Here is a 23,504-nt window from a genome sequence, read left to right on the forward strand (position 1 = left end):
CTATTTTTTTCCGTGGCACTATTTAAATACTCTATAGGGTATGGGTATTTTTGTATTCTATATCTTTATTATTTTATTTTTCAACACAAGGATACTGCTGGAAGTGTGAATTTCACTACGGAGATGAATAAAGTATCTATCTGTCTATACCCCTTTTATACACACTTATTCTCTCTCTTTCACACAGATTGCTATACTTTAATAGACACACTACTATACTCTCTTACTCATGTTACTATATTCTTACACATACTACAATACTGGATCAGGGGATGGTGTAAATAATAGTCGGTAGTTTGGTCTGTGCAGCCTTTTGAGACTCCTTGTGATGAAGGGCGTAACAAAAAAACCTGACTTGATTTGACTTGGAAGCAACTCCATTTTGATGTCAAACAGTATAACATGTATACACAGATTAGTGTGCATCGCCATGGTTACCAAAAGTACCCAAAGTAATACAACACGAATGTGATAGAGTAGCAGTGTGTGTGTTTGGGGGTACAGTAGTGTTTGTCTGTGTGAAAGTATAATAGTTTGTGTGAGCCTATAGCAGTGTGGGAGTATAGTAGTATGTGTGTGAGTGTAGTGGTACTATACTAGTACAAGTGTGTATGAGAGTAGTGTTTTTGCATGGGTATGGCTGTGTCTATATCGAGTCATGTTTATTTGTTAAGCCCTTAATCACAATAGTCTCAAAGGGCTGCATAGACCACAAATTATTGCAAACCACAGACTATTATTACACCATCACCTGATCTAAAACCTACATGAGAGCAAGGAAAAACTCAAAATCCTCAACATGAGGAAAATGAAGAAACCTTGAGAAGGGACCGCACATGAGGTAATCCCCCTTCCAGGATGACCAGGCTGCAATGGAGGTCGCAATATCAAATAATACACAGATATTGCACAGATATCAGTATAGTTGTGCATGTGTGAGAGTATGATCTTATATGTGAGAGCAAGGTATGATTTATTTCTCAAACAGTCTCAAATAATGATGAATGACACCCAATGCTTTGTTGCAAAACTAAATTTTTAAACAATATATCTAATAAATAACGAGGCGAGACTTTTTGGGTTCTTTTTTATTCAAAATGTACATAAATGGAATAAAACTTGGGCAACATATTGACATTTTGGTCAAAGGTTTCGGAAATGATGGACGGATAAAAGTGTGACTTTGGGCCACCAAAGAGGTCATAAACAACAAGTCCTCAATGCACTTCAATACACAAAATATATCCTTATAAATAAATGCACGGGTATTCTTTTAATACTCCTATTTGAGATCTCTTCCACTCTTATTTGGCAACATGAGGGAGTTTAAATCATAGACTTTTTAAACATATTTATAGATCATTTGTACCATTCGAAGAAAATAGGAGTAACAGTACTTTGGGAGACTGAAAACAAGCGGGTTAAAAGAAAACGGTATATAAATGCATGCGAAATATAGAATAGAGAAGGCTGGGGATTATTAAAGCACGACGTGTTAAAAAAGGCCATGTGACCTCCATGGTATTCAACAGTGGCATGTAAACATGGGCACCATCAAAAGAAGTGCTTTTTTTCATATTGCTTTGGCATCGTGATGACTTCAATTTGGTGATTTATTTTCATTACACAGTGTACTGTACACATTATAGGCTTTTTCCAACAGCTTCCTCTATTTTTCCCAGATTTACAGATATTCCTTTCAACAATTTGTGTGAATTTCAGTTTCACGACCCGCCCTGCCAGTCTGCATTTCATATAGTTTTACCATATTTAATATTTAAAATGAGCAAATTTGTGTTTCTCACGTAAAAGCTGATCAGCGTGGGTTGTTGGTCCGTCACAAGGTGGGTCAAAAGATACCATGCGAGTCTACGTTTACAAAGAGATGATGGGGAAACGACTCAAAATGTATTAAGAAAATGTTAAAACAGGAGAGGAAACAGAAGAGGTAAAGGGTGCTCAGTTGTTGCTGAAGCTGCTGTCACCCCTCTTCAGATGGTGAAGACACATTAAAAGAAGCTAGAGAGAAAGAGAAAGCACATGAAGGTGTTAGAGGAGCGGGAATGCAGCTGTTAGCTGGGAAAAAGTTGGGTTAGAATAGATCGAAATTCAAAACGTGGAAGAAAAAAGATACGTGCTTTACTTTACCGCAATACAGTAGACCCCCGAGAAACAGCAACCACACTTTGACTTTTTTACTTTAAAATGTGGAATAAGTTGTTTTTAAAGCCTTTTACCCAATCTATATTATCAACAAATTTTGTGAATCCAAAAACGTATACAATTCAAAGTTTGCGGTGTCGAAAGTATGTAAATATGTCCCTAAAATGCCCGTTTGCTATTGGTCAAAATCACGTAGAATACTGATCTGCATTCAGTTTGAGTCACTGCATCAAAAATCTACCGGATGCTTTTGACTGATTTTCCTCAAGAAATATTGTTCGCTCCGAAATACTGTGTTTTTTTGCACTGCATTTGTACACTACAAGTCCCAAAGCTTGCAGTGCTGCTAAAGGGAGAAGTAAAAACCTGATAAACATGAAATCAAAGTTTGCAAATATCAAGGAATATTAAAGCACATCAATTACTACTACCTTTGCTAAATTTCATGGCAATAACCAATATTAAAAACATGGAGGCGATTAAAGCAAGGAAACCTTGTAAGGGTATGACAATCCTCGCAGCTTGATGTTATAATATGAATACGCCATCTTCCCCCCCCCTGTGTCCACCCACTAACTCTACATTACCAGCTCAAGTCACGTCACACAAAAAAAGTAAATGTCAATTTTCTTTGACATTTTTATTTATGTGTAATATTTTATCATATACATGCAGGGTTGGGTAGGGTTACTTTAACTTGATTACTTTCAATTACTTTTGGATTACTCCAATACAAAATATGCTAATATAAGACAAAAAAACCAAAAACTAAATATGAATAAAATGACTACATTTTGTGCAGGCTTGGGGAGTAACGGAACACATGGAACAGCAAAAATGATGTTGGCAAGCTGTTTGGATTTATTTTCATTTGGTTTCTGTCGCATTTTATGTTAGTTTTGCCGGAGATCAAAGCCAGGAGAGAAAGCTTACCACGTGTTGTGAGTCATAATTTTATTCCTATTTAGTTTCTTTTGTCTTTTATTAGCATATTTGGTATTGGAGTAATCCAAAAGTAATTGAAAGTAATCAAGTTAAAGTAACCCTACCCAACCCTGTATACAAGGATATAACACATAGGTACACTACTTTGGTATTTTAATCTTCATCTGTGGTACTGGGGGTTCAGAACATATTACCAAGTGAGATTTTTATATCCCACTCTACGGCAATTTTACTTTGCACATCAAAACAGATTAATGTCGTAACTCAGGGGTCTACAAATGTTTGAAGAAGATTCCAAGTCGTGACAAATAAGTCATTAAAAGAACAGTTGGGGGGACACATTAAAAAACATTTTAAAAAACAAGGATGTTCCCAAAAAACCCGAGGCGTCTGAGCAAGGTCCCTACTCAGTGCAGAGCCATGGAGTGCTGCAAAGGAAACGCATACAAACCAGTATAGTTAACAACATGGGAGGCTGAGGTTCCTGTCCTTATGAAACAAATGTAAAAGACAAAATTCATAAAGCACAAACAATATTGATGTCCTAAAATACAAGTGATAACCGATTTTATTCCCTATGTGGAAGAATTGCTCTCAAAAGTAGTAAAAACATGACTGCTGAATTCTAAAATGTGCCATTATAAAAACACAGAGTAAAAACAATTGCACTGGCAATATACATATTTCATCACATTTGAATTTAAAAAAAGTGCAAATGTGACAGCTTACGACAACAACAAAACATAAACATGACAGTCTTTGAGGAATGGGCAGACGCTGCAAAGAGAAGTCCAAGCGATACTCTAATAAAGACATATACACAATGAGTGTATGTTTTTGTCCTCAGGAGGTTTTTAAAACAATCTAGTAGCTTGCTCTGCAATATCCAGCTTTGTCTACTATTTATAAGCAAACTCTTTAGTAGTCAGGTTAGACCGCTCTCCTTAATTTTATCACTTCCTCTAGCAAAGGGCGTTCACGCGGAGGGTAACCAAGTCCAACTCCTTCACAAAGCGTAGAGTAAGGGTGAAAAATGAGAGACATGAGCCCCTTTTGACCAAGTCAGCCTGGGTGTGCCCCCCATTACTGACCAGCTGGAAGCCTTGGAGGAAACGAACGGATTATTGTGAGGAAAGGAAAATCACAGGAAAGGGGAAAAACCAGGAAGAATAAACAAGAGTGAAGCGCAGTACTCAATGGCCACACAGTTATTTCTTTTGCAAGTTTAACACTACAGTCTATTGTTGTAGCCAGTTCCAATGTTAGCGTTTTGAAGTGATGGAAAAAAAAATCATAAAAGAAACGATGTTGACATCACCAAAAATGCAGGAAGTACGTTAGTAAGTCCCAGATATGACCATTTCCTTGCTCTTACCAAAGAAGTGAAAGTATGAAGATAAACAAAACTAAGTGGGTAGTTGAAAGAGGAAGAAACGAGATTGTGATAGTTGTACAGAACACTATTAGGAAGAGAGAAGGCGTTTAATCTTGTTTTACTTTGCCCAACCCAAAAAAATGAATAATCCACAAATGCTTCATTTCGGATCTCTTACTACGGTCTTATCAATTTGGTTTTCAGCCCTACATCTGAGTTGGGTATCGCTTGAACTTCGATGCATCTTCAACCCATCACAACAAATGTCATGGTGTGTGTTAATACAGAAAATCAAAAGCACATTCTGATGCCATGCAAGAGTCATTACATAGAAAAATAAACAAGCCTTGAATGTATCTTGTATACAAAAAGAAATAAACCTAACTAGAGTGGCATGTATAAAAAAAAAAAGAAGTCCAACTGAGGAACATCCAGGATCGGGCGCGCATTTGGGGAGGATGGAAGGATAATGGGGAAGGGGCGATCATTCACAGCAGGTTGGCCGCAAGGGAGCACTTTTCTACAGGAATCCCTCTCTGGAAATAAGAGAGAAGGGCTGTTACTGCTTTGTGGCATTCAAATAACCAACCATCGGCTGCATCATCGTTATTGGCTAGCTCAGTGCTACCAACTGCGAAAAATCTGCCGTAGTTTACGACGCCAGTTTAAAGCAAATTACGAGATACGCATTTTCTATGGAAACTACAAAACCGCTCGTCTTTGTATTGACAATGTAGATTGTTCCTTGTTTGCTGTGCGTTGGTGCCATCTGCTGCACACTTGCAGGAACAGCAGGTTTAGTGTGCGGTTTCTTTTTGTGTAAAAAAAAAAAAAACCATTTAGACTTAAAAATGGCGTTCTTAACGCCTGCACAGAAAATAATTACAAATCTAAAAATCCGCTTTATAGATTCTGAAATATGATTTTGAAGGTTTGGCAGCTCTACTTGCTGGCAATGAAAACATTTAAAGCCCAACATCAAGTTTTAGAACTCTTTGTAGTTGTTCTCTCACAGAAATTAATTATACTGGATTTGATCTAAAGGGTCAGAGTATGTAAAATCAATTAGGACAGATTTGGTTAACGTTTCAAAAGAAGAAACGGTTCCCAATTTTTATGGGTCATTTTTCGAAAATCATTTGAACAACGACTTGCACGCTTTTAGCTCCTCTTGTTTATATTGTAATTCCCTGCTCTCTGGACTCTCCAGAAAGAATACCACAAGCCGAAGGTGGTTTTATCAGTTTTTAAAGGTCTCAACAGTCTGAACTGCCTGACCTGCTTTTATTACATTGTCCCTCGCGGGCTTTGAGGTCCTCTGGCAGAAATTTATTTAACTGTACCATGCTGAGGACCAAAACCTACAGTGAGGCAGTATTCCGCCATTTTGATCCTCGCCAATGGAATGGTTTGTCATAGGACGTTAAGCTCTGTGGAGGCCCTTGATATTTTTAAAAGGAGTTTGCAGACCAGTGAACTTGGACTATTGCTCTACAGAAATCATCTTCCTGACAACCTCTCTCAAAGGTCAAGGGCCATAACATCTGTCTCTCTTTTTGAATTAGTGAGTGAGTGTTGGGGGAAGGGCAGCCAGTTAGTGGATCCTCAAACAAATGGTGAATGGTCTCCGACCACAGTTGGACCCTTAGGCTGCTCTGTTTTCGCATGACCCTTTCAAAGCCCTTTCTGAACTAAAAATAACAACTTGTCTGCATAAAGAAGACTTCTGTGGCTATGAGGAGAACGGATTGCGACCAGATGATGAACAAGCTGATTTCAAAGCTATAATGGAGAGGTGTTGTTTGATTAAATTGTGGAGTTGTATGTCAGAACCGGGTGCCTCAAGTAGCATGCGTCAAGGGCTGGAGCAATCAGGTGGAAAATATGATGGGTGACACATGCACTTACGTTTTGACATCCACACTACAAGCAGCGCTCGGCAACTGAGACCTGGTAGAAATGATGCACTATGACAGATACGAGGTGCAGAAAAAGCTCTAAGGTTGAATGCAGTCCATTTGGGGACACCAATCTAATTGCCAGATTCATAAATGTTCATTTTTTTACATCCTTTTACCAGTGCATAAATAACATATCCTTCAATGTGCAATAATGCAAAAACTGATTCTCTGTCCTGTGTAAAATGATGCATTCGAGCTCCATATTTCGTATCTTGAGAGTATTGTCTTGAATTCATAATTTAAGAGCAATAGAATGTTTAATTTTAAGCTTTTTAGTTCCTTATACAATCCATACACGCAGTATAAATTCTATTTTAGTGCAGTCAAAAGTTAAAGCTTTAACTCAAGAGTTAAAGCAGCGCAGAACCTTCGCCTATTGTGCTAAAGCTTTACTCAATTATGTTGATATTTAAGAGGCCTTTTTTTAATTATCCATCCATCCATTATCGTCACCGCTTATCCTCAGTAGGGTCGCGGGGGTGCTGTAGCCCATCCCAGCCATCTTCGGGCAGTGGGCAGGGGACACCCTGAACTGGTCGCCAGCCAGTCCCAGGGCACACAGGGACAGACAATTAGCTTGCTCATTCACACCTAGGGAAAATTCGGACCGGCCAATTAACTCGACATGCATGTTTTTGGAATGTGGGAGGAAACGGGGAGAACATGCGAACTCCACACAGCAGGTTTGATCTCATAACCTCAGAACTGTGCCGTACACGCGCTAACCACTGCGTCGACGTGCTGCCTTTTATTAATCATATAAATAATTATTGGGACAAGGAAGATTTAAATCTTTAACTATTTAAGACTTTCTAGCATAATAGCATAATAAAGGAAAAATTGTTCCATCTTTGTCAAAGATAAAGCTTAGAGTGATTGGGTAGGGATCTATAGTTCTTCCCAATTATCAGCTCACTTGTTTCTGATTTACCAGCACAATAAAATAATAAGAGAAAATAAACCCAGGTCATAGTTAAAATAGTTAGTGCTTTAACTTAATAGGTAAAGGGTACTTTTGCATTTTGGCAAATGCATCGACTTTCACCTCTGCTTGACTGTTTGGTTCAACAGGACCAAATGGCCAAAATCCTTCCGTCAAGGTTCTTTAACTCCCAGCTTTGACTCAGATCGAAAGATGGTAAAGGTAGGAAAAGGTTCTTTAGCTTTTAAATCTGACTCAAATCAAAGTATTATCTCGTATTGTCCCACCTTGCTATAAAGTCAAAAACAAGTAAAAGTTGATAAATTCGGAAAAACACAAAAATAAAATGGACAATCAATGCATTCGTAAAACCAATCTGTTTTATGACCGTAAAAGCATTCAACTTTAAAGGTTTAACTGGACAAATAAAAATGGTTGAGAATAGGTCTTGTGAGCAGACAGACAAATGAATGGATGAATGATGAAAAATTGAAGAGTAGAAGTGTGTTATGATGTTAAAATAGGGGGAAACATGTTTTTCAGTGCAAGTGTTTTCTTAATTTGCTAGCACAAATGCCACAATCACATCGGTGTCAAGTTATACAAAACCTCTTGCATTCCCAGGTAGAATTGTCACATTTATACATAGACAAAATATGTTCAATGGAAATGATTATATTTACAATGTGTGTGGGGACATGAGCAACATTTTACTGCAGCAAAGTAGAAAAAGCAAGTCAGCTTTCTTTGGGAATAACGATTAAAGTTGCAGAAGACATTTGGTACTATGATTAAAAAATCCAGCGCTGAATGGATTAAAATAGAACAAATCCCAGGCTTCATGTTAATGAGCACAGACAGAAGAAGCACAGAGGGACATAAAACGGGCTCGCTAAAATTAAAGCCTGTTAAATTGGACATTAATCATGACCTAAAACATAGACACAGGAATTAAAACACACTCGTGTAGTCATAATTGATTGGATGGGTATGGGATGGACTCTTATTGTGCACCAGGCTGAATCTGAATACACATTTTTTCATAATGTTACTTCAAACCCGGACTAGCTATATAAACACTTGCAAGTTCATGGAGAACATGTATTTCAAACGTGATAAGAGAGAGAAAGACTTCAAACATGATGAGAAAAAGACAGGCACTTACTTCTTCTTCTCTTTGTCTCGCTTGAGCGTGGTGGAGCCCCCGGCTTGCTGGGATTGATTCTGCAAGAGCTCGGTGGCAGTCTTTTTCTGTTTGAACGTGTTGAGCTCGTCGTCCAGAGACTTCTTCTTGTCTTCCAGCTTCTTCTTCTCATCCTGGTGCAGCTTCTTCAAGCGGTCGAATTTCTCGTGTAGCTATGGAATAAAAAAGGAGTTGTGTGGAATGAAAAAAATAATCTGTTAAAGCCAACACCAACCTCTTTCTCTGCCTCTTTAAGCTCTGCCTCCTTCTCTTTCACTCTCTGGACAAACATTTGCCGCATTTCTTCTTCCTTCTTTTGCAGTTCGCCCATAAACTCGTTCCTTTTTGCTTCGTAGGTCTCCTGCAGGCTAGCATGGTGAGAAATAAGAAAGCTAATGATGATGAAACTGACTCGAGATATGAATTTTGGGGGATTTGGTACCTGAAAGGCTTGCTGTCAGGGTCCGTGTCCTTGAAGCCCATCTCCTCCAACTTGCACCGGCGATACAACTCGTAGTGGCGAGTATGCGTCTGCTCCCGGAGGTCCTCCATGTTCACCCGGATCAGCATTTCCCGCAGTTTGACAAAGTCACAGTGATTCTCGTTCTCCACTGTAAGACATCCCCCAGAAACAACATTAATGTGACAGTGAGTAATAATTCAAAATTGTATTCAAAACAGTCACACTATGGAAGCCTGAAGAGTAACAACAAATTAGTTTCTTGTTTTTCCTCATGTTGAGGTTTTTGAGTTTTTTCTTGCACTCATGTAGGTTTTAGATCAGGGGATGGTGTCATAATAGTCTGTGATTTGCAGTAATCTGTGGTCTGTGCAGCCCTTTGAGACTCTTAGTGATTAAAGGCTATACAAATAAACATTACTTGACTTGAAGCCTATTTTTATATGTTTTTGCATGAGCAAGGAGGATTTCAAGCATGTGATGGGACATAAAACCTTGTGTTTATCCCAGCGGGCGACAACAAGCTTGATACACCAGATGCGGCTGAAAAGAGCCAATAACTGGAATTGGTCAGAGCTGGTGTAAGTGGCTTACTTTATTTGCTAGCCGGAGAAGGTACTTAAATGCATGACCATCTGTGGAAGGTGAAAGACATTGAAGGAACAAGCAATATTTTTTTTACAAGAAGCAGCACACAATAACAATAGTGGCTAGGAACGAGCCATAACCTGCAGCCAAGTGGCTCGCATGAGTGGCTAGAGAGGAAAACAGCGGAGGGGTCAACGATTTCTGAATCCTGGGTTTAAGATATGGAAATTGCGCAGGGGTTAGGTGCTAAAATGGGTCTTTCGGGCTTTGATAATAATAAGATGGCCAAATATGCTAGCTTCTTTAAAAGACGTCTCAAGTTGTGGAATAAATGACAAATTTCTACTCCTAAAATTATGTTTATGATATAGTTTTTCTTTTTGGTTTTGCTCATTTATTTGAATAAATAGTGCAGGGGCGGGTAATCTGGTGTTTTCGATGTTTCTCTTCTCCAACTCAGGTAATGCAAATCTTCAGCTCATGTGCATCATGTGCAAGATTTTTGGGATCCTGATAATGATCCAGGGGATTGGAATCTCTTGTATTGGAGCAGAGAAACTCAAAAAACACGCAAGACATGCGGCTCTCAAGGACCGGGTTGGCCACCCTTGAAAAGGAATCAAATATTGTTTTACACGACAAGGGGTTGCTATATAATACAAACTGGAGCTTTAAGAGCTGCATAGATCCTGACATACATACAAACTAGACATGAACAAATCATCTCTTTATCCAATGAGCTTAATGTGCAAGCAGAACTCATGTCCCTAGGGCAGGAAAAGCCCATAGCTATATTTTTAAACATCTCAATAGGCTATCGATTGAAATGACTTAGTTTGCTCAGCTAGTAAACAATTATTACATGAGCCATTGGACATGACCTGGTAGGAAACATTTAGTTTAATCTATTTAATATTGACAATATTCACACTTGATAAGGTATAAAAAAATCAGTAATGTTTGAAAAACCTTCTTGAAGTTCCACGTGCTTGAAATGGCCAGTGAACTATCGTGGATCCTTTGTACTTGCAGCCCAATGTTATGGATTGCTCAAAAGTCAATTCAAATCCATTGAAAGTCCATTAACGGCATGTGCTGTAACACTTTCCCATTCCAAATGAGGTTGTACAAAGCAGGAGGAGGAAAATCCAGGATGACAAGTTGCCGTTTCTGGCAGGACAGGAAGAACCTTACCCTGCACCGTCCCCCAGGGATACTGGCGGGCCTTCACCATCTTGTTCCCGATCTTCACCTCCTCCGTGCTGCCCACTACGGCGAAGGGCAAATGGCTCTGTGGAGTTGAATGAGACATGAATTGGCCTACTGCCAACTTCGTTATCACTAGAGAACTGTGAATAACCAAACAAACCTGATTCTATAAACTACTCATTTCGGTATAGCTAGATAAGAAATGTGCTATGAGGAGCTGCCCAAAATAATGCATTTGTGTGCTAAAACAATAATGATAATAATACTGCAAAGAAACTATTGATCCAGACCTACTACACAAATAATGTATGCCGTTCATGTACAAGCACTCACTAAACATAAATGTCTATGGTTGCATTTTTGTCTGCATTTTAAATGAGAGACTGAAAATAAATAATGAAAAATAAATCAGTAAATAACTAAAAAGTAAAAATAAAACAGAAGATTTTATGGGAAAAAAAAATTAATAAATCAAGAATATAAATCGAGAATATAAATTATATATATAGAGAGAGTGATAAATATACAGTATTTAAAAAAAAAAAAAAAGTTTCCTAAAAATATATATACAGTGTAGTCTCAAATTAAAATATATACATATATATTCATAATAGATGTATTAAAAATAAACCAAACATTTAAAAAAAAGATTAGGAAAATTTTATTTAAAAAAAAAAAATTTGAATAGGAAAAAATATTTTTTAAATGTATGTAAAAACATTTTTAATACAATTTTATGAAAGTAAACATAAATTAAAAAGTACCAAAAAAATGTGCACACATGTAAAACATGTACCCCTAATTTTTGATTGAAATAATTAGGTATAAAATTTTGTTTTACTTTTCCTTTGCTCAAACTAAGCTTTGCAAGTGACAAACGTTGCTGAATGCCTGCAAACTATGGACAACGAAATTAAAGTTACAATCTTGACGGTAATTCACATTTCAGTGTGGGCGGGGAAAGTAAATGAAGAGAGGAAGGAAATGGTGATGAATAATTGAAATCAATCAAATAACATAGGTTACAGCAGATAAGAACTTTTGGAAATAGAACCGTCTGACAAAGTTGAATGATGACGCATTTGCTTCACGATTACCTTTTCCTTAGCTACGCCTCGTCTTTGTGCATGAGCCATCGAGAATTATTCTTTTTAGACCGTCCATGCATGTGATTTTTAAATTGTTACTAAAAAGAGACTTTAGGTGTTTTGTGGTTGCATTCAATGTTTTGGATTGTGGTCAATAATATCTTCAAATGATATATCAGCAGCAAATAGTAATACTTCGGAGCGTGACATCCAAGTCCTCGTTTACAACACACACTCAAACTTTGAGTCCTTTTTATAGGTAAAATAAATGTACCTTATACTGACCACAGTTATGATGCTGTGTGCACCGATATGTTGAGTGGCAGGGCTTACATTCATAGTAGAATTGATCTCGGCAACTGACTCATCGTCGGTAGGGAATTGGTAGATCTGCACACCGTTGCTGACCAACTCGCTCGTTATTTTGATCTTGAACTTGGCCAGCTCACTCTTGGATATCGCGTCCGATTTGGCGACGATCGGGATGATGTTGACCTAGCGGGTCAAAGAAGATAAAGGCACTTAATTTTATAACAGCGAGGAGTACAGCCAAATGCACTCAAGTAAAAACGGCCTTTCTAGGATTAAATCATACTGGAGTTTCTATAGATAATCATGACTCTTTAGAACAGAAGCCAATTAAGAAATTTGGGCCTCATTTTCAGTCATAGGTCAGACAACATTTTTCAAAAGAACCAAAGGTTATTAATCATAACGCAAAATAAATCACTATTTCAAAACACAACATTACAATCTACATTTTATGCAGATTCTTAAAAGAATATACAGTATATCTGCAACTAATTACCATATTTCTGACCATTTTCCTTTCATAATTTACTGAGAAACAAAAATCTGATAAGAAAAGTATTTCATGTCTGGACACAGTTCAATTATTATAGTGCTTATTTTAATTCAAATTTGCATGGTTAGGCCTACATGCAAATACATTAGCATTTCCGCCAAGCGTCCGTGTCCATAAAGCTACCATTAACACTGTTAATATGGAATCTGGAACTTTTTTCACCCGTAGCAATCATCTGGCTTGTGTCATCATGGCAGACTGTCAGTGCGTTCATGATGCGCGTGCATGTACGTGCATTTCTTAGAATTGTGTGAATGAAGACTCTTTTTTTCACTTTCTTGGGGATTGGGTTGGTGTTTGGATTATACTTGAAGAAGGCCTCTTCTTAATTTCACTGTGTTCATGCTGCGCTAACAAAAAGAAACGAAAAAGATACCCCGCGAGAACAAACAAGATATTACTCTCCAGCACTTATTACCATTCACATTCCTCCAACCAAATGAGTTCCGCCCCAAACTGCTTTGCTAATAGTGAGATAAAGGCAGATAGGCACAGTCAAACAGAAAGCATAAAGGCTCTTTGAATTCAGTTGGGGATTGTCAACAAATACTTGATACAGATAAAATCAATATTCAATTTTATTTAGGATATCTCAATGAAGCACCTAAACTTAAGAGTCCACAAAAGCAGGCTTTAGCTGCTAAATCAATGGCATTAACTGCTGAGCAGTTAACTCAAAACTAGTCACCGAAGCGTGGCTATTCGCTTACGCGGCTATGTTAGCAACATGTATGCTAAATCCAGACCAGGGACAGTTGGAACAGAACAGAGTAGGCCCGGGTAAACAGAAACTTGTTTAAGTCATTCACAATCTAATATTGTTGAAATGTGCACTCTTTTCTCTCTAACAAGCTATTTTCCCCTTTTGGTTGAGGTAAATCAACTCCTGAGACATGAAACAACCACTGCCAGACCATTCTTAAACTCGGAAAAGAACAATGAGGCTCCACGTCGCTGCGAGTGTGTTTTGCTTGACGCAGCTGCTTGAGCGAACGGTCGACTGACTCGTGGCCCATAGAAACAATCCCCCAGCGGCGAGCTCTCCACACAAAAACGACGACAAGACACAAAAGTTGAGTACACCTCTCAGATGACCGACACTGATGCGTCATTTGGAATGATCTGCATGCTGGCGTCTCAAGAGGTTGGTGACCCGTGACGTATCTTAGTCTTCCGGCCATGTTCAACATGAAAGATGCACAAATTCTACTGTACACAAATGTTTTCGTTCATTTTTAAAGCAATCGATTAATAAATGGTAAATGGTCTGCATTTATATAGTGCTTTTCAAGTCAATGAATACCTCCCAAAGCACTTTACAATGTGCTTCACACTTACCCATTCACGCACACACTCACACACGGATAGCGGTGTCAGCCATGCAAAGCGCCTACCTGCTTATCGGGGGTATCAGGGATTCAGTGTCTTGACCAAGGACACTTCAACATGTAACACGGAGGATCCAGAAATCGAACTCGCGACCTCTTGATCCCAAGAGGAGCACTCTAATACCATGCAAGGTCTTGGTTTACCTTACCAGCAATCTCAGTCCATTGGGATTGCATTTGGATTAAAATAATAATAATAATCCAAATATTTTAAGGCATAAACTAAGTGAAAAATGTTTGAAACTGTTTTCTTATGTTACATTAATGCTTATTTTATAACTAGCTAACATTGCAGTCTGATTTTTGACGTGCGCAACTTAGAATTTGAGGAAAATGACATTATCCAGCTTTTTAAGGATTTCGCCGCTCTGACTAAATAATTACTTCACTTCTTGCATAAGGTGACAAAGTGTAGGCGTTCACTACTATAGGTCGTTGTTTCTTAAGAAGGAGCTGACACACTATGGAACCCTGAAGTATACCTCTCGGAATAAATACAGTGCTTCTATATTTTCACGGAGTAGCTAACAATAACAATAGAGGCCAGCCATAGCCTGAGGCCAAGGCACTATCTTAGAGAAGGAAACGGGGGGAAAAGGACCAGATGCCTATCACATGCAGGGCTCAGCTGTTGAGAATAAGTAGTCATTAAGTGCTAAAAGCACCACCAAAACAAGCTACCTTCACACAAAAAAACTCATTTGGGTTTCTGTAGTAGTAAGATGGCGGCCACACATATCTGCCTTTTCGAAGGGTGTTTCAAGTGGTGTCATATCATTACATTTTTTTTTAAACCTAACAACATGTTAATGACATAGTAAATGTGTTTTTGCTTATTATTGGAATGAGTAAGATTTACATAGATGAATTAGGCCTTTTTACACCCCTTCGGCTTAATATACAATACACACTAAAGATTTAAGGCACAAGACAAATTTGTGGAATAAATCGGTAACATCAACAAGCCACATCTTACTACATGCATTAACGTGACCTCGATGGAGACTTACTTTGCTGTCGAGCTTTTTCATGGTCACCAAGTCGAGAGATTTGAGCGAGTGGCCAGTGGGAGCGATAAAATAGAGGCAGGCGTGGATGCGGGTGTCGTGGTAGCTATGCAGTGTGCGCTTTATTTTCAGCTCCTCTTGCAGATATGCTTCAAACTGGGCATCGATGAACTCCACAATGGACTTGTAGCTATAGTGGAAACACGGTACAGTTAACACCTAAATTGTGCACATTAATTAGACTGCTTTTAGTTTTATCACATCCGCAAAGGAACGTACCTGTCTTGTTTGTTAATCTGGTCCCCGAAGCCCACCGTGTTGACGACGGTAAGTTTGAGCCGCACGTTGCTCTCCTGGAGTTCGTAAGTGTTGGACTTGAGCGTCACCCCAGGCTGGCAGTGCTGGTTAGGCTCACCCTCGAACTTGGTGTTGAACAATGTGTCCATCAGGGTGGACTTGCCCAGACCAGTCTCACCTGGATAACAGTGTTATGAGAATTACATGTTTATTAACAAAGTGAGTATAACAGGGAGGAGTTTCCAAGCTCCGACAAGTAGGGCGGGATGATTAGTCGACGTTGTCGATCAAAATTCTTGATAAAAAAAAGCAGACAATTATTTCTATTGTTAACTATTGTGGTCAGACCTGATTGTCCTACAGAGTGAGGCATCTTACACGATTTTAATCTCTGCTATGATTTACTCATGCGCATTAGTGTCTCTGTCTCAAGCGGTCACATTCAGAAATAAGGGCGTCAAACATCGAATACCCGTACCAGAATGTCTAATATTTAGGGGCATTTTACCCTGGATACAGCGAAGGAAAAGACTACATGTCAAGTTTGCAAAGCAGACCTTGCGTATCATGGCAGTACCTCATTGATGCATGAACGATGAGAAAGATTGTTGAACAAAACGGTATCAGTCACCTCGGTAAGATTCGAGTAACATCCAAGCCAGTACGGTTTTGATGACATGCATTGTACATTTTATATGCATATTTTTCGAAATAAAAGTATGAGCGCTACACGCCAGATGGAGCCTGACAAAAATATTTGAAATGAAATGCATGTAGTCTGAAGTCATGATTTCTTTAAGTTCTACTATTACAGACTTTGCAGTTGACCACTGAATGTACTTCACGAAATACACATGTATTTGTTTTATTTACTGTCCTACTGCTTCTAATGAACCGTTTTTTAGTTTACATGGCCAAAAAAATATTCACAGATTCACCATTCTTAATTTGATTGAGAATATAATTTAATTTTTGTACTAATCTGCAGTGTGTCAAAAGATGTATTTTTCATTGTTCATATTTTTCTTCTGTTTATTATCATTTGCCACATAACTCTTGTTAAATGTAAAGATTCAAGCAAAATATAGACCAAATGCAAAGAGAAGCAAAGAGAAACAGCTCGTTTGTAGATACACAGTCCGATGACTCAGTTAGCAAGCTCAGTCTATTTTTAATTCTTCACAGCCTGACCTGCCATCTATGTCAGCCCACTTTGGTATGAAACATAGCCATTTTACCCCACTTACCCCATTTTAATAATTTTGTTCACCTTGTGCAAATCTTTCGTTACTCTTGCATTTTTTTCATCACTTTTTTAAAATAACCTGCAAAGCAAAAATAACAACTGCAGTAAAAACATCCTTCTATACTCTAAGGCAAAAGAAAACCTTCTCAGGGGCCTGCAGGCCTTAACTTTGACATAGGTCAGACCTGGGCACTCCGGTCCTGGAGGGCCGCACGTCCTGCCAGATTTTGAAGTTTGCTCTTCTTTAACTCAGGTGATACAAATTATAACCTCGTTAGCTAGCTAGCAAGTGCTCGTTAACGATACTGGTGATTGGAATCACCTGTATTGGATTTAGCGGACGCAATATAAGCACTGGCACAGTTTCTGAGCTCTTTGAACTCCTTCCTGGAGCAGTTGCGTCCTTTCCTAAATACAATGGCTCGATTGACTCACTCATGAATGAGTTCAATACCACCCTGACTAGTGTGCTGGATTCAATAGCGCCCATAAAACTAAAATCACGTCCTAAAAGACGCACACCTTGGTTTACTGATGAAACTAGAGCCCTTAAAAAAGAATGCAGGAAATGGGAGAGAAAATGGCGCGCTACCAAGCTTGAGGTTTTCCATCAAACCTGGTGTGACAGCTTGTTAAAGTATAAAGCGGCCCTTGCCTCTGCAAAATCGGCCTACCTTTCGAAGGTGATTGCGTCTCAAAAGAACAACCCCAAAGCCCTTTTTGACACTGTAGCATCGCTTACAAGGCAACAGGCTATCGCAGACAGTTCGACACACTCTGCTCAGGACTTAATGGTCTTCTTCACTAAGAAGATTCAATGCATACAGGAAGAAATTGCAAAAGATATTGCTAGTACCACACGTATTAAAGGACTGAAATTTACAGATGCACGACAGGGTGGCTGCCCTGGGAAAATGGCCGGTTTTAGTGAACTGTCACTTGATGATCTCAAACAAGTGGTGAATGCGGCCAAACCGACAACTTGCCAGTTCGACCCTCTCCCAGGTTCACTTATTAAAAGTCTTTTTAGCGACCTTGGGCCTTCAGTTCTAAATATTATAAATACATCACTCTCCTCAGGTGTAGTTCCAGCAGCTTTTAAGTCCGCCGTTATTAAACCCACACTGAAACGACCCAACCTTGATCCAGAAATATTAAGTAATTACAGACCTGTGTCAAACCTACCTTTCCTCTCTAAAGTACTCGAAAGAGTAGTGGCACAGCAGCTGAATGCTTTCATATCGGAGAATAACCTTTTTGAATCCATGCAATCAGGATTCAGGGCTAACCACTCTACTGAGACAGCTCTGATCAAGGTAACAAATGATCTCCTAATGTCAATGGATTCTGGCGCTTCATCACTTTTGCTGCTGCTGGATCTTAGTGCTGCTTTTGACACAGTGCGCCACAATATCCTACTAGAACGGTTGGAAAAATGGATTGGTCTCTCAGGAGCCGTCCTCTCGTGGTTCAAATCTTACCTCTCAGATAGGACGCACTGTGTTAAATATGGTGAAACGACATCTGAGCCCTTTAATGTTACCTGCGGTGTTCCGCAGGGTTCAGTGCTCGGCCCCCTACTTTTCAACATTTACATGCTTCCATTAGGTGATATTATTCGCAAGTACAATATCAGCTTCCACTGCTACGCAGACGACACTCAACTATATCTTCCGTTGGAGGAATCTTCCACACTAAACTGTGGAAATTTGGAGGCCTGTCTCACTGAGATAAAAGAGTGGATGTCACTCAATTTCTTGCGTCTTAACTCTGAAAAGACCGAAATGTTAGTCATTGGTCCTTCTAAATGCCGGGACTTATTCGCAAAAACTGCTGTGAACATTGACAAATGTCACATCACACAGAGTGACTCAGTTAAAAATTTAGGTGTCATATTTGACTCTGATCTATCCTTTGAGATGCATGTAAAGCAAATTACTAGAACTGCCTTCTTCCATCTTCGCAACATTGCTAAAATCCGTTCAATACTGTCTCAGTCTGATGCGGAAACAATAATTCATGCATTTGTTACCTCCCGTCTCGATTACTGCAATGCACTACTCTCCGGTCTCCCGAAGTCCAGAATCAAGTCTCTTCAGCTAGTACAAAATGCCGCAGCGAGGCTTTTAACTAGGACAAAAAAGTACGATCACATAACACCGATTATGGCTAACCTGCATTGGCTCCCAGTTAGCCAAAGATGTGACTTCAAAGTTCTCTTAGTATTGTACAAAATCATACATGGACTTGCTCCCTCTTATCTTTCAGATCTGATCTGCCACTATGTCCCGGTCCGAAGCCTACGATCTGAGAGTGCTGGTCTTTTGATGATCCCGAGAGCAAAGAAGTCTTCTGCTGGTTCGAGAGCGTTCTCCATCCGGGCACCGGTGCTGTGGAATGCTCTTCCCCCTGAGATTCGATCTGCAACCTCAGTGGAAATGTTTAAATCTAAACTTAAAACTCACTTCTACTCCATTGCATACGAATAACCTACTCCTTTTGTCGGTTGAAAATAGTTTGTGTAATATAGTGTAACAATCTGTGAAGCCCTTTGAGACTCTTCGTGATTTAGGGCTATACAAATAAAAATGACTTGACTTGACTTGACATCCTTTTTAAGCATACTTAAGAGTCTGTTTAATAACAAAGAATGATTTTATGTCTACTTCAGAACTCCTTTTTTTTCAAATGCACATGAGACCCGAATGAGAACATGGATAGATATTTTTTTTCTATTTTGCGAAAGCCATCAGACTACCACAAATGTCTGTAGTTGAAAAAAAAACATTTTAAAACTGATAACAACTAGAGTATTATGACCTAAAGAAACCAGTGCTATGGAAAAAATGATCTGAAAATAATCTCTTGCTATCCAGTGATAAAGATAATTAAACAAAAACATATTTCCCCAGGAAGCTCTTTGTAATGTGTTCAGGAACTCGTGTGAGGAAACGACACAAAACAGCCGTTGTTGTTTGACTATCTCGTCACAGACAGTGCACCATTGTTGACTAAAAGCACAGAGACATTCAACAGAGCTTGACCTTAGGAGAACAACTCAAAACGTTTGCACACCACTGCATGTACAGAACGCTGAAACCCTTAACCCCAAATGTAAAAAAAAAAAACCCACTAAAATCGTTCACAAATCTGAGTCTGCTCACCGACACAGAGGATGTTGAAGCAAAATCCATGATTGACAGATTTGTTGACCAGCTGGTCGGGCATGCTGTCGAAACCAACATGGCCGGCGAGAGGTACGGCGCGGGCACCTTCTCCCTAAACAAAACAATTCAAATAAATGTTAACCGGACAACCAAGAAAACATTAACATCCTTTCCTCCATGCTTGATTAATAATTGTCAGTATTTGCTACATATTTGGGCTGCTCACGTCCCATTTCCTGGGCTTAACTTTCCAAAGGATCAAAATGGAACATAACATATACAATTTGCCCATAATTTGAGGAAAACTTGAAATATAAAATATATTCATTTTCCAAACTGTTTGTCCTCACTAGGCCACCCCAAGTGACACCTGGCAGGAGCAAAGGGACACCCTGGACAGATTGCCAGCCAATCACAAGGCATACATACAGAGCATTAGCTCAGGAAGTAGAGCTAACATCTTGGGATCAAGAGGTCGCAGGTTCAATTCCCAGCTCCTCCGTGTTATATGTCAAAGTGTCCTTGGGCAAGACACTGGATCCCTAATGCCCCCAATAAGCAGGTAGTTCCCTTGCATGGCTGACACTGCTAGCGGTGTGTGAGTGTGTGTGTGAATGGTGTGAAGTGTGAAGCACATTGTAAAGTATTTTGGGACGTCTCATTGACTTGAAAAGCGCTATATACATGCAGATCATTCATTTGCCATTTACAACATCACACACATGCCTCCATACATTGGAACATGGTTTTGGAATGTGAGAGGAAACCGGAATGCCCGAAGAAAACCCACACAAAGAACATGCAAACTTCGGACAAGGAGCCCGGTAGCTGGTTTTTAACCCAGTATCTCTGGACTGTGAGGTGTACGTGCTAACAATTCATCCACTGTGCAGCATGTATGGTATAGAATACAATTCAAAAACAAGTCTGCCTTTTCAAAAAAATTAAAGGTTTTACAGCAGTCAGTAACGGATAATAGATTGTTCATCAAGCCGAAAGGTAATACTGATCTTATGAGCTTCCTTATCTTCCGTAAACTCCAAATTGCAGCAAAATGCGGATAATGAGGTCCACTTCTAGACAGAGAAAAATACCTTTTGTATCATTGTTTGCTTCCCAAAATTTTCTGCCTGCTGTTAATGCTTATATAACCATGAGAAGCTCGTGTAATATTGTGTATAATTTGTTTGAAATGTACTCTACAAAGACATATTCCACATTTAGATATTTAATCACAATTATCCACTGGTAGCTATGCATCATTTGATTGTCCAAATGTGTATAATGCCGTGGCCAAAGAGTGTAATTACGATTGTGACGCCAATTCTAGCCGAGGGAGCAAGTGATTGTATTAAATTCCAGGATCTGCCTGCAACAAGGGAAAAAAAGAATCACTGTTGAATTATGCGTGGGTGAGCGATGGTGGGTGGAAAGTGGTGGTTAGGATCATTTTGTTCAGCCTACTGGATGAAAAATCTCAGATCATTTTAATTGAAACTCAGATTTATCTGCCTCAGATTTCCTGAAATTTGGTGAGGATCTAAGATCGAACGACAATCTTTTCTCCCTTTCCTACCAACTAAATTAACAGAGGGCTATACTCGGATTGGAAACTGAATACTGTATTCCTGCAGGATTCTGAATGAATCATTTGCATGCCTAGAAACGAGCGGATAATCTGGTAATCATGGCGTTCACGAGTAGTCTGATTACAAGGGTGAAGCACAAGCTACGTCAGCACACATTTAACTTTTGACTTAAAATAATGATTTGAAATACGTGCTTGTTTCCTTGTGTATTTACAAGATAAGATCATTACACGGCCAAACAAAAGCAAATACTTACACTATATATGGATGGATACATCTGTGGCATCCACTACATAAGGACCAGAGCATTTTTTTTAAGGGGATCATCTATCCATCCATCCATTATTTGCACCGCTTAGAGTCAGTAGGGTCGCGGGGGTGTTGGAGCCCATCCTAGCCATCTTCAGGCAGTGGGCAGGGGACACCCAGAACTGGTTGCCAGCCAATCGCAGGGCACACAGAGACAGACAACTCACTCGCTCATTCACACCTAGGGAAATTTTGGATCGGCCAATTAACCTGACATGCATATTTTTGGGAAGAAACCACAAAAGCACGGGGAGAACATGCAAACTGCACACAGGAAGGTTCGACTTCATGACCTCAGAACTGTGCCGCACACTAAAACCACTGCGCTGCCGTGCTGCCTGATGAGGGGATCAATTAAACGGAAATGTCCCAATATACATAAAGCTTTTTTTTAACGGGTAAACTGGAATTTATGTGTATCATTTGTCTCTTTACTACAAGTCCCACAGTGGTTTGTGGTAGAAAATGACATGGATGAGGGAAACGAGCAATCTGATTACTCAAGTACGTACAGGCATGAATTATCATGAAATGAAAGGACTAACCCAACCGGTGCAATCAGAAGTCTCAGTTCCCCCCAAAAAAAAAAAAAACCTTTATCAGTTTTCTGTGCCCGTTTAAGTGGCTTTACATAATCAGAATACTGGCAATAGTCCCCTTTCAAATTGGATTAGAGGAATGCATATTAATGCAATTAATTTTAAGTGGACCGTGAGTGACATTAGCATCCTTTGTGGTCACAAAAATGTGACAAAAGAAAATGTTTTATTTGACAATGTGTTACAATAAATCCTCACCATGGTACTTTTCTAGATAAAAATATTCATGACAGGATTTTCAATAATTCATTGGCATTTTTTAGGTGTGAACCATGGTTTCATTCGTGCACAGGAGCAGAAGAGGACATTGTGACTTGATACACTCCAGGTTAAAAATGCAACATTCCTAAATCCCTTCCTGCCTTTCAAGACACCCACAGCCAAGTTCCACATTCGTGCAAACCGCAGAATGGGATGTCAAACTGGGAGAAACGTGCTATTCTGGGCACATTGTCTGCTTTTTTTCCTTTTAGAGGCGGGCAAACAAACCACAGTAAAATATGTGCAGGAACATTAAACCCACGCCTCTTTTTTTATTTTGATTTTTAGATTGTAGGGTTAAACACGAAGGAAAAATGAGGGTTTTACGGTTGCATGACAATGCCCGATTTAAAGTTAATTTGCATGAGATAACATAACGGAAATGTGCGGTGGGGCATCACTAAAATGGGGACGTCGAAAATGAATGACCTCGTTACGTTTTTTATTCATTTATGCATCTTTTCTTTATTGGTAAAGTGTAGATTTTTGCAAGCTGCTTCTGCTGCCAATATCCGATCATTGCACACAAAGGGGGAAAACAATATATAAATGTTGTACTGGCGATAGTGAACTATCCCAGATTATGCTAATCTCAACACGACGTTTTGTCGATAAAATGACGAGAAGCACAATGGAAGGAGGGAGGCTGACGAGCACGCCCACTCTATTCGACATGGTGATATTTAAAATTATGAATGTTTTGTTTGAACGAAGTAAAATTAATTATTGATAAAGGTTAATTAATTGTGGGCTACTCACCGCTTGTCTCGCTATCTCCGTGGACGCCATTGGTGATAGCCGTTAGCCGAGCGAGGGGGAACTGGAGAGCCGAGGGTACACAGAGAGATGGCACGCTCCTTTCGGATGTACCACTGTATAGAT

The 23,504-nt window shown here is 39.3% G+C and overlaps 1 protein-coding gene across 3 annotated transcripts; it reads right to left on the reverse strand.

The window, feature by feature from the left end:
* Window positions 1-1,079: 1,079 nt before the first annotated feature.
* On the reverse strand, window positions 1,080-23,504 carry septin6 (septin 6). 3 transcript variants are annotated; one of them, XM_088343604.1, is made up of 10 exons: window positions 23,382-23,503; window positions 19,862-19,976; window positions 15,434-15,629; window positions 15,158-15,344; window positions 12,228-12,389; window positions 10,792-10,888; window positions 8,992-9,160; window positions 8,785-8,917; window positions 8,532-8,722; window positions 1,080-2,019 (listed from the first exon to the last, which is right to left on the reverse strand). In XM_088343604.1, the coding sequence occupies exons 1-10, from the start codon at window positions 23,409-23,411 to the stop codon at window positions 2,010-2,012; spliced, it is 1,290 nt and encodes a 429-aa protein (XP_088199730.1). In that variant the 5' UTR covers window positions 23,412-23,503; the 3' UTR covers window positions 1,080-2,009. The 3 variants fall into 3 exon arrangements, with proteins under 3 accessions (XP_088199730.1, XP_088199729.1, XP_088199731.1); XM_088343603.1 differs by lacking the exon at window positions 1,080-2,019 and adding an exon at window positions 3,097-5,019 and having other exon boundaries at window positions 23,382-23,504; XM_088343605.1 differs by lacking the exon at window positions 1,080-2,019 and having other exon boundaries at window positions 8,528-8,722; window positions 23,382-23,504.

Source organism: Urocampus carinirostris, chromosome 9, assembly GCF_059441175.1.
Source record: "Urocampus carinirostris isolate Australia breed hairy pipefish chromosome 9, RoL_Ucar_1.0, whole genome shotgun sequence".
Classification (NCBI taxonomy): domain Eukaryota; kingdom Metazoa; phylum Chordata; class Actinopteri; order Syngnathiformes; family Syngnathidae; genus Urocampus; species Urocampus carinirostris.

Coding starts and splice junctions, on each gene's coding strand:
- septin6 (XM_088343603.1), bottom strand. CDS start 23,411: ATGGCGTCCACGGAGATAGCGAGACAAGCG. Junction 19,977..23,381: donor CGGAGATAGCGAGACAAGCG/GTGAGTAGCCCA, acceptor TGTTTTGTTTAG/GGAGAAGGTGCCCGCGCCGT. Junction 8,723..8,784: donor TTAAAGAGGCAGAGAAAGAG/GTTGGTGTTGGC, acceptor TTTATTCCATAG/CTACACGAGAAATTCGACCG.